This window comes from Amia ocellicauda, unplaced genomic scaffold (assembly GCF_036373705.1).
Source record: "Amia ocellicauda isolate fAmiCal2 unplaced genomic scaffold, fAmiCal2.hap1 HAP1_SCAFFOLD_198, whole genome shotgun sequence".
NCBI lineage: Eukaryota > Metazoa > Chordata > Actinopteri > Amiiformes > Amiidae > Amia > Amia ocellicauda.
Window position 1 is genome coordinate 23,060 of NW_027102761.1, and position 13,295 is coordinate 36,354.

The 13,295-nt window shown below is 38.0% G+C and overlaps 1 protein-coding gene across 1 annotated transcript in view; it reads left to right on the forward strand.

The window, feature by feature from the left end:
* Positions 1–10,187, forward strand: part of LOC136724926 (phospholipid-transporting ATPase IF) — a 32,515-nt gene extending 22,328 nt beyond the window's left edge. The window contains exon 5 of the mRNA XM_066697470.1: positions 6,789–10,187. Coding sequence (XP_066553567.1) covers positions 6,789–6,870 — 82 coding nt within the window. The 3' untranslated portion in view covers positions 6,871–10,187. The remainder of the gene's footprint in view (positions 1–6,788) is intronic.
* The last annotated feature ends 3,108 nt before the right edge of the window (positions 10,188–13,295 follow it).

The window sequence follows — 13,295 nt, forward strand, 5'->3', positions numbered from 1 at the left end:
TTATTTTTTGTTCTCAATTCAAGGCAAATCTCTTCTCAATTTCTTTAGTTTTAGCTGGGTTGCCTTACCTCTGGCTCTCTGTCACACTCTCCCTGCTGCTGAGGAAGCTTTATATTGATTTTCTTTTGTTTGTTCTGAACAATACAATTTACAGTTTTTATACATGGATATTTTATAATTGATTTTTAAATCGTCTATATTTTAAGCTGAATTTATCAAATAAATTTGATAAATTACTGTTTTGTCTCTTCAGTATTGGATCATTTTAGGAGGGGTTGTGTACTATTGTCATTACTTGCCTCTCTTCTTTGTGCTTTTTTCCCTGGATTAAGTGGTCATTTTAATTGGAATTTTCAACCAGTATTTCCTATACTGCCAAACCTTCTTGCAAAAACTCTTTCCAAGCAGTTTTCATTGGAAGGTTGTCCTTAAATGTACTAGAATATGTATTCTTGCTCAGATTATCTTTAAACAGTAGTCAGTAGAAAAGTAGAAAATAAATAGCAGTCGGACTGGGCTAGTAATACTCTTTCTTCCAGTGCCTAAATTTTCAGATTTTTTTTTTAACCTAATACTTACATTATGTTGCAGAGATTGTGCACTTAATATTACACAGAAAATGAAAATGATTTAATATATTATCCATAACTTCAGCATTCCTTATAAATATACCAAACATTCCATTGAAACAAATGTATGGTAGCTTGGTCTTTGCTTGGGCTCTGTATATGACCTGTAGAAGGGGGAGTCCAGCTGTAATTTCTCTAGTAGGAACATTTTGCAATTTAAAAGGACTGTTTAAAAATATAAAAATCATTTTATATCATTATATATATATATATATATATATATACAGTGAGGGAAAAAAGTATTTGATCCCCTAATGATTTTATATGTTTCCCCACTGACAAAGAAATGATCAGTCTATAATTTTAATGGTAGGTGTATTTTAACAGTGAGAAACAGAATAACAACAAACAAATCCAGAAAAATGCATTTCAAAAAAGTGATTTGCATATTAATGAGGGAAATAAGTATTTGACCCCTTCGACTTGGTGGCAAAACCCTTGTTGGCAATCACAGAGGTCAGACGTTTCTTGTAGTTGGCCACCAGGTTTGCACACATCTCGGGAGGGATTTTGTCCCACTCCTCTTTGCAGATCCTCTCCAAGTCATTAAGGTTTCGAGGCTGACGTTTGGCAACTCAACCTTCAGCTCCCTCCACAGATTTTCTATGGGATTAAGGTCTGGAGACTGGCTAGGCCACTCCAGGACCTTAATGTGTTTCTTCTTGAGCCACTCCTTTGTTGCCTTGGCTGTGTGTTTTGGGTCATTGTCATGCTGGAATACCCATCCACGACCCATTTTCAATGCCCTGGCTGAGGGAAGTTGGTTCTCACCCAAGATTTGACAGTACATGGCCCCGTCCATCGTCCCTTTGATGCGGTGCAGTTGTCCTGTCCCCTTAGCAGAAAAACACCCCCAAAGCATAATGTTTCCACCTCCATGTTTGACGGTGGGGATGGTGTTCTTGGGGTCATTCCTCCTCCTCCAAACACGGCGAGTTGAGTTGATGCCAAAGAGCTCGATTTTGGTCTCATCTGACCACAACACTTTCACCCAGTTCTCCTCTGAATCATTCAGATGTTCATTGGCAAACTCCAGACAGGCCTGTACATGTGCTTTCTTGAGCAGGGGGACCTTGCAGGCGCTGCAGGATTTCAGTCCTTCACAGCGTAGTGTGTTACCAATTGTTTTCTTGGTGACTATGGTCCCAGCTGCCTTGAGATTATTAACAAGATCCTCCCGTGTAGTTCTGGGCTGATTCCTCACCGTTCTCATGATCATTGAAACTCCACGAGGTGAGATCTTGCATGGAGCCCCAGACTGAGGGAGACTGACAGTTATTTTGTGTTTCTTCCATTTGCGAATAATCGCACCAACTGTTGTCACCTTCTCACCAAGCTGCTTGCCGATGGTCTTATAGCCCATTCCAGCCTTGTGTAGGTCTACAATGTTGTCCCTGACATCCTTGGACAGCTCTTTGGTCTTGGCCATGGTGGAGAGTTTGGAATCTGATTGATTGATTTGCTTCTGTGGACAGGTGTCTTTTATACAGGTAATGAGCTGAGATTAGGAGCACTCCCTTTAAGAGAGTGCTCCTAATCTCAGCTCGTTACCTGTATAAAAGACACCTGGGAGCCAGAAATCTTGCTGATTGATAGGGGATCAAATACTTATTTCCCTCATTAACATACAAATCAATTTATAACTTTTTTGAAATGTGTTTTTCTGGATTTTGTTGTTGTTATTCTGTCTCTCACTGTTAAAATACACCTACCATTAAAATTATAGACTGATCATTTCTTTGTCAGTGGGCAAACGTACAAAATCAGCAGGGGATCAAATACTTTTTTCCCTCACTGTATATGTGTGTGTGTGTGTATATATATATATATATATATATATATATATATATATATATATATATATATATATATACACTCACCTAAAGGATTATTAGGAACACCTGTTCAATTTCTCATTAATGCAATTATCTAACCAACCAATCACATGGCAGTTGCTTCAATGCATTTAGGGGTGTGGTCCTGGTCAAGACAATCTCCTGAACTCCAAACCGAATGTCTGAATGGGAAAGAAAGGTGATTTAAGCAATTTTGAGCGTGGCATGGTTGTTGGTGCCAGACGGGCCGGTCTGAGTATTTCACAATCTGCTCAGTTACTGGGATTTTCACGCACAACCATTTCTAGGGTTTACAAAGAATGGTGTGAAAAGGGAAAAACATCCAGTATGCGGCAGACCTGTGGTCGAAAATGCCTTGTTCATGCTAGAGGTCAGAGGAGAATGGGCCGACTGATTCAAGCTGATTGAAGAGCAACTTTGACTGAAATAACCACTCGTTACAACCGAGCTTCGTGCCCTGGATGTGCATCTCACAAATCTCCATCAACTGCAAGATGCTATCCTATCAATATGGGCCAACATTTCTAAAGAATGCTTTCAGCACCTTGTTGAATCAATGCCACGTAGAATTAAGGCAGTTCTTAAGGCGAAAGGGGGTCAAAAACAGTATTAGTATGGTGTTCCTAATAATCCTTTAGGTGAGTGTACAACAAATGTATAGCAAAATAAAAAACATAAATTACAGCTATTTTAAATTAATCAGGAACAGATCCTGAGGATAAAGAGACATTCATAATATTGTGTATTCTGTGAATAATTAATGGCAGAGATTGTTTTAGCAGTTTAGTGGGTATAGGGTCTAGTGCGCAGGTTGTTGTTTTGATTTTAGTAATTAAGGAGACCAATTCCTGGTGATTTACTATGTTAAACGAGTCCAAGATAGGCAGGGGCTGTGAAGGACTGCATGTGTCGGCTATAGTATCTGTGTATGTTTCCTGTTCTATCTGTTTTCTAATGCTGTTAACTTTGCTATTGAAATGATCCATGAAGTCACTACAGGTGAAATTGGGGTGGATAACCTCTGAAGGCTTTACCTGCTGGTTAGTAAGTGTTGCTATTGTATTAAAAAGAAAACACGGGTTATTCTTATGCGTCTCTATTAAATTGGAGTAGTGGGCAGACCTAGCAGAGGATAGGGCCTGCTTGTATCTTATTATACTGTCATTCCATGCCATGTGGAAGACCTCAAGTTTTGTTTCTCTCCATTTACGCTCACATCTACGGCATTCTGTTTTAAGTGAGCGAGTGTGTTCGTCAAACCATGGTGTTTTGGTTTAATTTGTCCTTAATGGGGCTACTGTATCTAAAGCAGTGCTTAGTGTATTGTTGAAATTGATTAATAATTCATCTGCAGATCCTGTTTTGATAAAGCTAGCATTTGGCAACAGGGTAGTGAATTTATGAATAGCAGTGGGATTTAGGCAGGGAGTTTCTATATTCCTCTCCTGTGCGTCTAATTCTACTCCAGGCAGCTCAAATATAATAAGGCAGTGGTCGGAAATCGTCTGGTTTTGGGGTGATATTATTAGGTTGTGAATCTGTACCCCACGGGTAATAACTACATCTAGTTTGTGATTGTGACGATGTGTGGGTCCAGACATATGCTGAGTGAAGCCTACAGACTCCAATAGGGACAAGAAACTAACAGTGAGGGGGTCATTTTTAATGTCAATATGTATGTTAAAGTCCCCCAAAATAATGAGTTTATCATAATGTATGGCTAAGTCAGATAAGAGATTGCTAAATTCGGTCATAAAAAAGGAATAGGGGCCTGGTGGCCTATAAATAGCTATAAGCTGAAGAGGTGGATTAAGCCTAAATTCTACCTGGCGAATTTCAAAAGATGTGAAGCTGTCTAATGGCTTAGTAGACAGGCGCAGGTCTGTGCGGTAGATGGAGGCCAGCCCCCCCCCACGGCGTGTTGCACGGGCCTTCTGGCAGTAAGAGAAGTCATTAGGGGAGGCTTCTACTAATGGAATAGTGTCGTCTGGTCTTAACCAAGTCTCAGTCAAGGTGAGCACATCTATGTGTGTGTCAGTTATGGTGTCATTTATTAAGGCTGCTTTGCTAGGTAGTGAGCGGATGTTTAAGACAGCAAGCTTATACATGGGAGGAGTAATGTGAGCAGGTAATTTCTGTCTTGTAGTTTTAACTTTTATTAGATTGTTGAAACGAGGGCCCCGAGAGGAAGGAATACATCCAAGCCTATGACAAATTACTGTTTTAATAGGATAACTATTGATTTTGTTTGTATAAGATTTAATCTCAGGACTAGGTACTTTATTGGATGCCCCCAGGCAGGGATCTAGGATCGGGGTTAGGCTATGCTGGGAGTTACAGGCAGACTGCAGTGTAGGACTGCGAGCCTGCAGCCTGACCGGTGCTCTGAAGAGTCACGTTTTTAAACAACTAGCTATAACATTATAGCAGATAACATTAGCGCTCCTCTCCAGCTCGGATGGAGCCCATCTCTTCTGTATAAGCCAGGCCTTTCCCAAAAACAATCCCAATTGTTCACAAAAACGAAATTATTTGATGCACACCAGCTTGTCAACCAGCTATTTAGAGAGGACAGCCTGCTGAAGGCCTCATCCCCTCTGTGTAATGTTGGTAGTGGGCCAGAGACAATTATATTCTGACATCGTTTTTTCGCTGTTTTGCATAGCGATGTAAAATTTATTTTTAAAATCTCTGATTGTCTATGTCTAATATCGTTAATGCCAGCGTGAATAACCAGAGTAGAAACTTCGCCGCCTGGCAATTCGTCCAATTTAGCTTCGATGTCAGAGACTCTGGCTCCCGGGAGGCATTTTACTTCTACTGCTGGTGACACAATCTTTATATTTCTAACTATGGAGTCTCCAATAATGAGCACCTTCTCAGCAGACGCGCCGCCGAGGGGTTCAAATCTGTTTGTGGTCCGAATGGGAGACTGGTGCGCCGGAGCTCTAGCTCTTGATATATATATATAATTTTGTTTGTTTAATTATAACACCATACAATCTGTAATGTAATGGTCTAAGTTTCTCTGCAATGTACACTACCAGTCAAAAGTTTTAGAACCCATTTTTCCTTTTTTTTTTTTTTTATTTAAGCAGGAATAACCTGAAATGGCACAAAGCAAACTGCCAGAGGTTAAAAGAAGTTATAGTTTCTGCGTCACTCACCGTCATTCAAAGCCCGGGGGTTAAACGCGCACTCTGCACCGGGGGGTCTCATTAAGATGGTCACAGATCACTCAGTTTTGATTTGATTTCTTTCCAAATAGGCTTGTTTAGTTCAGAACAATCTAACAATTAATCCAGTATATATTATGTTTGATGTTTGATCAAACACAGAGAAGTTCAGATCCAATTATGTAAAATCGTTGTGTATTAGTACACTGTAAATAGAGTTTTCCATCTTGACATTTTAAGCTCTCTACGGGTGTGTATTGCCTCTACCAAAATGTGGATTGTGTTGTTCTGATCAGTAGACTGTCTGGTTCCAGAATGTCGTAATTGTCAATATTTTCTGAGATTTTTGTATTCCTACTCAGACCAAGTATCCCCCACCCCCCATTTCATAATGTGGGGGGGGAATAAAAACGTATTTTTAAAATCGGTGAATGCCGAGAGTCTCAGCTTTCATGGGATACCAAACACTTGGCAAACAACAACAGTGAAGAGTACACATGGGATTAAAGAGAAGCACACAGATTTGATGACCTTTTAAGGGTACCAGAGTGGTTTGTCAGCTTAAGTGGTTACATTTTGTTAAACAAAACGATTCCATGATTTCTTTATCTCCAATTGTTTATTTGTTCTATGCTTTAATTTCAGAGTACATTGAGATATGTAAATTTCAATACAAACTGGAAAAATTGAGGTGGTCTAAAACTTTTGACTGGAAGTGTATATTCACACAAAATTATATTTTGTCATTGGAACCACTCACATCTAGTACTATTTTTTTCTGTTTAGCCTAGTTACCTTGGTTATAAAACCATCATGCAAGCCATGGATTATGATAGATTTAATTCTCTTCCTAGTATCCATTTACTAACACCTGGCAGCCATGCCCATCCCTTTGCCACTGCATCATTTCATCTTTTGTTGTTCGTCTTTGTATTGTTTCTGTGCTAGTACTGTCACATAGATGCGCACGTAACACAGAGAAGCAGGAGGTGAATGTGCAGTTTGTGTACCAGTCCTGACCAGTGCAGCATAGATGTCCCTCCATTTAAAAACAATGAATATAACTAAATAAAATGGATGTTCAAAATTGCCCATATTCTGTTGTTCATTGTCGTTGCTGCTTTTAGATCATGGAGCGACGTGGAGCCCTTCTATTCTAATGACCGGAGCATCCTGACCCTGTCTCCTGTTGAGGCCGCTCAGTGCTAATATATCAGGGACAGTGTCTCTGCTACAACACACCTCCTTGCACTGTTGTGTTGTGGCCTCAGACAGGCCCCCGCCACACTGCAAGGCCTGCCTCCTCTGTGGCTGGAAACCCGGTCTCATTTACCTGTCCTGTTCTAGAATAAGAAAGAAGGTGAATAAAATGACACCAAAGATCTGTTCAGCTCACGGATTTGTCTGTTTCCAAAATGACTATGCTTTCATACCTTACTGCTGTGCTATCCTGTCATGAATTATCTCATTGTTTTTTGTTTGTTAAAGGCTCACCATCTTTCCTGAGGAAAATAAGTGCTTTTTAAGGTATGAAAATGAGAAAGGAGTTTGTAAAAAGCATAGCAAGGTGCTTCATTCCTGGATGCCGGACACAACTCAGATCAGCTTTATAACACTATGTAACACAATTTTTGTTCCTGGGTAGTAAGTGTTATTTCCTAATTACTTATGCCTCAAAAGTATAGAAAATGTCTATTATTCCCACACAAACTTTGCTTTTGTGACCAGGACAGTGATATTTTGAAATGTAACTATTTCCAATGAGGAAACGGGCGACTTTGTGCCTTTTCATACACATAAAGTCAGAAGAAAACAACATATGAATCCAAATTAACATGTATTTATACTAAAGTAATACAAAAATGACTACAAAAGATTTAGAACAGAGTAGTTTTTCAAGATTTACGATCATACTGTATTTACAGTATAATCGTAAATCTCAAAAAACTCCTCCTAAATCTCTTGTAGTAATTTTTGTATTACTTTAGTTTAAATACATACAATTAGGACATAACACTTACTACCCAGGAACAAAAAAAAAAAAAAAAAAATTGTTACACTGTGTAATCAGTTGAATAGAACAGAAGAGAGACTGGTTCTATAAACAAACAAAAAACTTCAGTGTCTGTGAGGTTAAGGAGAATATGGCATGCATATTTTCTTTTTGGTATTTATTTTAGTCTGTTGTTGGTTTTCATCTTTCCTTAATTTGTGCATGTCAACCACTTATATATGTGACACCTATATGTACTCTCGACCAAGGTCTAAAGCTTTATCTAAATCTAAATTCAATTCCTGTTCATTCCAGAGGTAATAAAAACTTCAATACTGAATGAAGGGGAATATTTCTTGGCATGTTAGACTATCTGACTTTTGAAAATTCTGTGAAAATGGCAACATTGGATTCTGAAGGGATTTTTAGTGGTTACATTGTAAAAATAATATACTTCTTACTTACAGTATAAGTATGATGAATACACTTCGATGCTGACAGGAAACAAAACCAGTGTCAAGTGTCTTGGAAATGAAACCAAAGTACAACTGCTGATTAAAGTGAAGTCTGCACATCTAGAATGTTTGAATCATTTGAATGATTCAGTTAGTATGTAACTATATTTCAGATCAAGATTAGTAAATTGGCAGGTTACAGAATGTTGTTAGAAAACACTTAAAATTGTGTAGTTGGGTTTTTGTTTTTTAAAATGTATTTTTGTAATCCGTTGTTTGTTGTGTTTCTGAAATGTAATGCATCTGATTATAATGAGTTAATGTAATGTAATCTTTATTGTTTGAAATAGAGCTAATTTACATGTACAGTGCCTTGCAAAAGTATTCACCCATTTTTCCTGTATTGTTGCATTACAACCTGTAATTTAAATTGATTTTTATTTGGATTTCATGTAATGGACATACACAAAATAGTCCAAATTGATGAAGTGAAATGAAAAAATAACTTGAAAAAAATGAAAAGTGGTGCGTGCATATGTATTCAACCCTTTGCTATGAAGCCCCTAAATAAGATCTGGTGCAACCTATTACCTTCAGAAGTCACATAATTAGTTAAATAAAGTCCACCTTTGTGCAATCTAAGTGTCACATGATCTCAGTATATATACACCTGTTCTGAAATGCCCCAGAGTCTGCAACACCACTGAGCAAGGGCCACCACCAAGCAAGCAGCACTATGACGACCAAGGAGCTCTCCAAAGAGGTCAGGGACAAAGTTGTGGAGAAGTACAGATCAGGGTTGGGTTATAAAAAAATATCCGAAACTTTGAACATCCCACAGAGCACCATTAAATCCATTATTAAAAAATGGAAAGAATCACAACAAACCTGCCAAGAGAGAGCTGCCCACCAAAGCTCACAGACCAGGCAAGGAGGGCATTAATCAGAAAGGCAACAAAGAGACCAAAGCTCCACAGCGGAGATTGGTGTATCTGTCCATAGGACCACTTTAAGCCGTATACTCCACACAGCTAGGCTTTACGGAAGAGTGGCCAGAAAAAAGCCATTGCTTAAAGAAAAAATAAGCAAACACGTTTTGGGACACGGGACACTCCCCAAACATATGGAAGAAGGTACTCTGGTCAGAGGAGACAAAAATTTAGCTTTTTGGCCATCAAGGAAAATGCTATGCCTGGCGCAAACCCAACACCTCTCATCAACCCGCAGTGAAGCATGGTGGTGGCAGCATCATGCCGTGTGGATATTTTTCATCAGCAGGGACTGGGAAACTGGTCAGAATTGAAGGAATGATGCATGGTGCTAAATACAGGAAAATTCTTGAGGGAAACCTGTTTCAGTCTTCCAGAGATTTGAGACAGGGACGGAGGTTCACCTTCCAGCAGGACAGTGACCCTAAGCATACTGCTAAAGCAACACTTGAGTGGTTTAAGGGGAAACATTTAAATGTCTTTGAATGGCCTAGTCAAAGCCCAGACCTCAATCCAATTTGTGGTATGACTTAAAGATTGCTGTACACCAGCGGAACCCATCCAACTTGAAGGAGATGGAGCAGTTTTGTCTTGAAGAATGGGCAAAAATCCCAGTGGCTAGATGTGCCTAGCTTATAGAGATGTACCCCAAGAGACATGCAGCTGTAATTGCTGCAAAAGGTGGCTCTACAAAGTAGAAGTGACTTTGTGGGGGTGAATAGTTATGTATGCTCAAGTTTTCAGTTTTTTGTCTTATTTCTTATTTGTTTCACAAAAAAATATTTTGCATCTTCGAAGTGGTAGGCATATTGTGCAAATCAAATGATACAAACCCCCCAAAAAATCCATTTTAATTCCAGGTTGTAATGCAACAAAATAGGAAAAATGCCAAGGGGGGTGAATACTTTTGCAAGGCACTTTACATGAAATTAGAAAAGGTACAATTTTTTTTTTTTTTTTTTTGGTAAATCTACATGAGCAAAGCAGATCCACCAGGACCCTGGATAATATCTGGCTGTTTTTCTGTGTTGTTTTGTGTGTGTGTGTGCTTCTGTTGATAATTTCTAATAAAAATTAAACTTAATTATACTCTTCTGTCAGTAATGATGTCTTTGTTGCATATGTTTAAGAGAACAATTATATTTAATTAATAAAAAAGTATAACTTTTTAAAGTCTGATATTGAAGTTAATGAAGATCACCTTTCTCACCACAGAAAAGTTTTATTTTAGTTTTAAGTATTTTATTTTTATTGATTTAAGATGTCTTAAAAAATAATGTTTATTTAACAAAACATTTAGCAGAAGCTTCAGTTCATGGCAGTCTTCACTTTTATTGCTTCCATGGAAGTATTGTCTGAATAGTTGTACAGTTTGAATACTTTTCTAGATTTATGTATAGAAGGATTTCTTATATAGCTGTACTTATCTGTTATTTAAAATACTAGTTGTTTTTTAAAGATCACAAGCCCAGTTGTGGTTTCAGAATGCCTGTTAAAAATGTCAACTGTGTTTAATGTTCCTATGCACAGCTTGAGATGAAAACAGCAGCAAACTCTGAGTGAGTATTACGCAGAACTAGCTCCCTGGTAAACTTGACCCAAGTATAGACTATGAATTGAAAGCACTTGTGATTAGTATAACCTAACAAATAACCTAACTGTTACACTCAAAAACAAAAAAACTTCAGAACCTGTGATATTTCAAATGATCTCTAATACGTATTTCAAAGAAACCTCACACAATTGTATTCACACGTTGAAATATCAGAGTAACACTATAGTTCTCCTGCTTTCAGTGAAGACTTTTCCAAGCTTCAATTGATTTATTTTTATAATTACATAGTAATTATAGCAATGCAGTACCACTCTGAATGTTTGTAATTACTTGGAGGACATTTACTTCTTATGAGTCCAGGATGCCTGAATCACACCGCTTCATTCACAGCATTAGGACCCCCTCTCTCCCAGCTCAACACAAGAACAGGTTAAACAAATGCCAGTACAAAACATAAAAACAAAATTACAATGTTGAAAATAATAATAATAATAACAACAACAACAACAACAACAACAACAACAACAACAACAATCATTCCTCCTTTATCAGGAAAAAACACTCAATCTTCAAAATATCCTTAAGTTGGTTAATAAGCAAGAGATCTGAATAACCCTTATTGTGGAAGCAGGTTTGTGTGTGTGTGTGTGCATGCATTTCAACCAGGAACACCAAGGAATGCAGAATTAAACTAACAGCAATGAAAAGGTATTTGCAGGTTTATTTTTTTTCTCCTTTCATTTAATTTTTGCTTTATTTTTAAGAACAGGGTCAGTATGAGAGAGCAGTCAGAGTGACTGATTTATCATGAATGTGTGTTTTACACAAGACCTTTCAGAAGCTCAGCTCAGGTGATTACACCTGCAGAAGCAAATTGGCCACATCACTGTCCAGCACCTATAGGAAAAGGATGCAAAACCACTGGTGTTTTATTTTTTTTCCCCAGATAAAGTACTAGCCATGCACTGCTTCAGCCCTCTTGTACTGCTTTTATAATTTATTTCCATTATAAATAAGTATAGAAAAACAACATAAATAAGCAATCAAATGTTTTGGCTTTCACCTTTTAAATGAACATCCTCCTCTGCCTTTGTCCTGTGAAGACTATCAGCCCAGACAACAGCAATGTCAGTGTAGTTATCTGACATTTTATATATTGTTTTAAAAACTCAAAATACAATTAAGTTGAAGATTGCCAGTACAGTGAACTGCTGCTGTTTGATTTCCTGGGGTCAGAATATTTCATATCTCCTGCATATTTATAAAACTCTAAGGGAGAATGTCCCATTAAAAAGTACAATACTGTTTCAATTCAGCAGGTGTCATTTAAATTCACTGTGCAAAGGAACTGCAGGTTCATAATATTTAGCAGCAGGTAATATATCAAAACAGTAATGACTTTTCCTAAAATAATATTTTAAAAGGTACACATTTGTAATGCTCATTTGTATATATCAAGAATGTTTAACAATTTAAAACAAATGATATCACCTTGAGTTACACAATGCCTTTACAGAAAATCTTACAAGGGGCAGACAAGCACAATTAATCAATGGTTTGAGGACAGAAAGATGTCTATTTGATAATCAATATAGATATGCCTAATTAATGCACAGGCTACTCATTAATGGTTTGCATTATACTGGAGTGTGTGTATATACAGTTAGGTCCATAAATATTTGGACAAGGACACAATTTTCATTATTTTGGCTCTGTATGCTACCACTTGTGCTTTAAGTGTAGACTTTCATCTTTAATTTGAGGGTAGTTACATCCAAAATGGGTGAATGTTGTGGGAATTACACCCATTTTTATCTGTGGTCTCCCCAATTTTGGGGCTCAAAAGTATTTGAACAAACTAACATTGTGTGATACGTGGTTGCAGATTCTTTGCAGTCAATAAAAACCCAGACATCACCAGATGCTCTGCCAGGCCTGTACTTCAGCTGTCTTTAGTTCCTGCTTGTTCTTGGGGCGTTTTGCCTTCAGTTTTTCCTTCAGCAAGGGAAATGCATGCTCTGTTGGTTTCAAGTCAGGTGATTGACTTGGCCATTGCAGAACATTCCACTTATTTGCCTTAAAAAAGTATTGGGTTGCATTTGCAGTATGCTTTGTGTCATTGTCCATCTACTGTGAAGCGCCGTCCAATGAGTTTTGAAGCATTTGGCAGAATCTGAGCAGATAATATAGCCCTAAACACTTCAGAATTCATCCTGCTGCTTTTGTCAGCAGTCACATCATAAATAAATACAAAGGAACCAGTTCCCTTGGCAGCCATACATGCCCATGCCACAACATGCTTCACAGATGAGGTGGTATGAGCAGTTCCTTCCCTTCTGCATACTCTTCTCTTCCTATCATTCTGGTAGTTGATCTTTGTCTCATCTGTCCATAGGATGTTGTTCCAGAACTGTACAGAATCTTTAAATGTTTTTTTGGCAAACTCTAATCTGGTCTTCCTGTTTCTGGTTTACATCTTGTGGTAAACCCTCTGTATTTGCTCTGGTGAAGTCTTCTCTTGATTGTTGACTTTGACAGATATGCCTACCTCCTGGAGGGTGTTCTTGATTGGACAGATCAAGTTGTTGTGAAGGGGTTTTTCTTCACCAGGGAAATAATTATTCTGTCATCCACCACAGTTG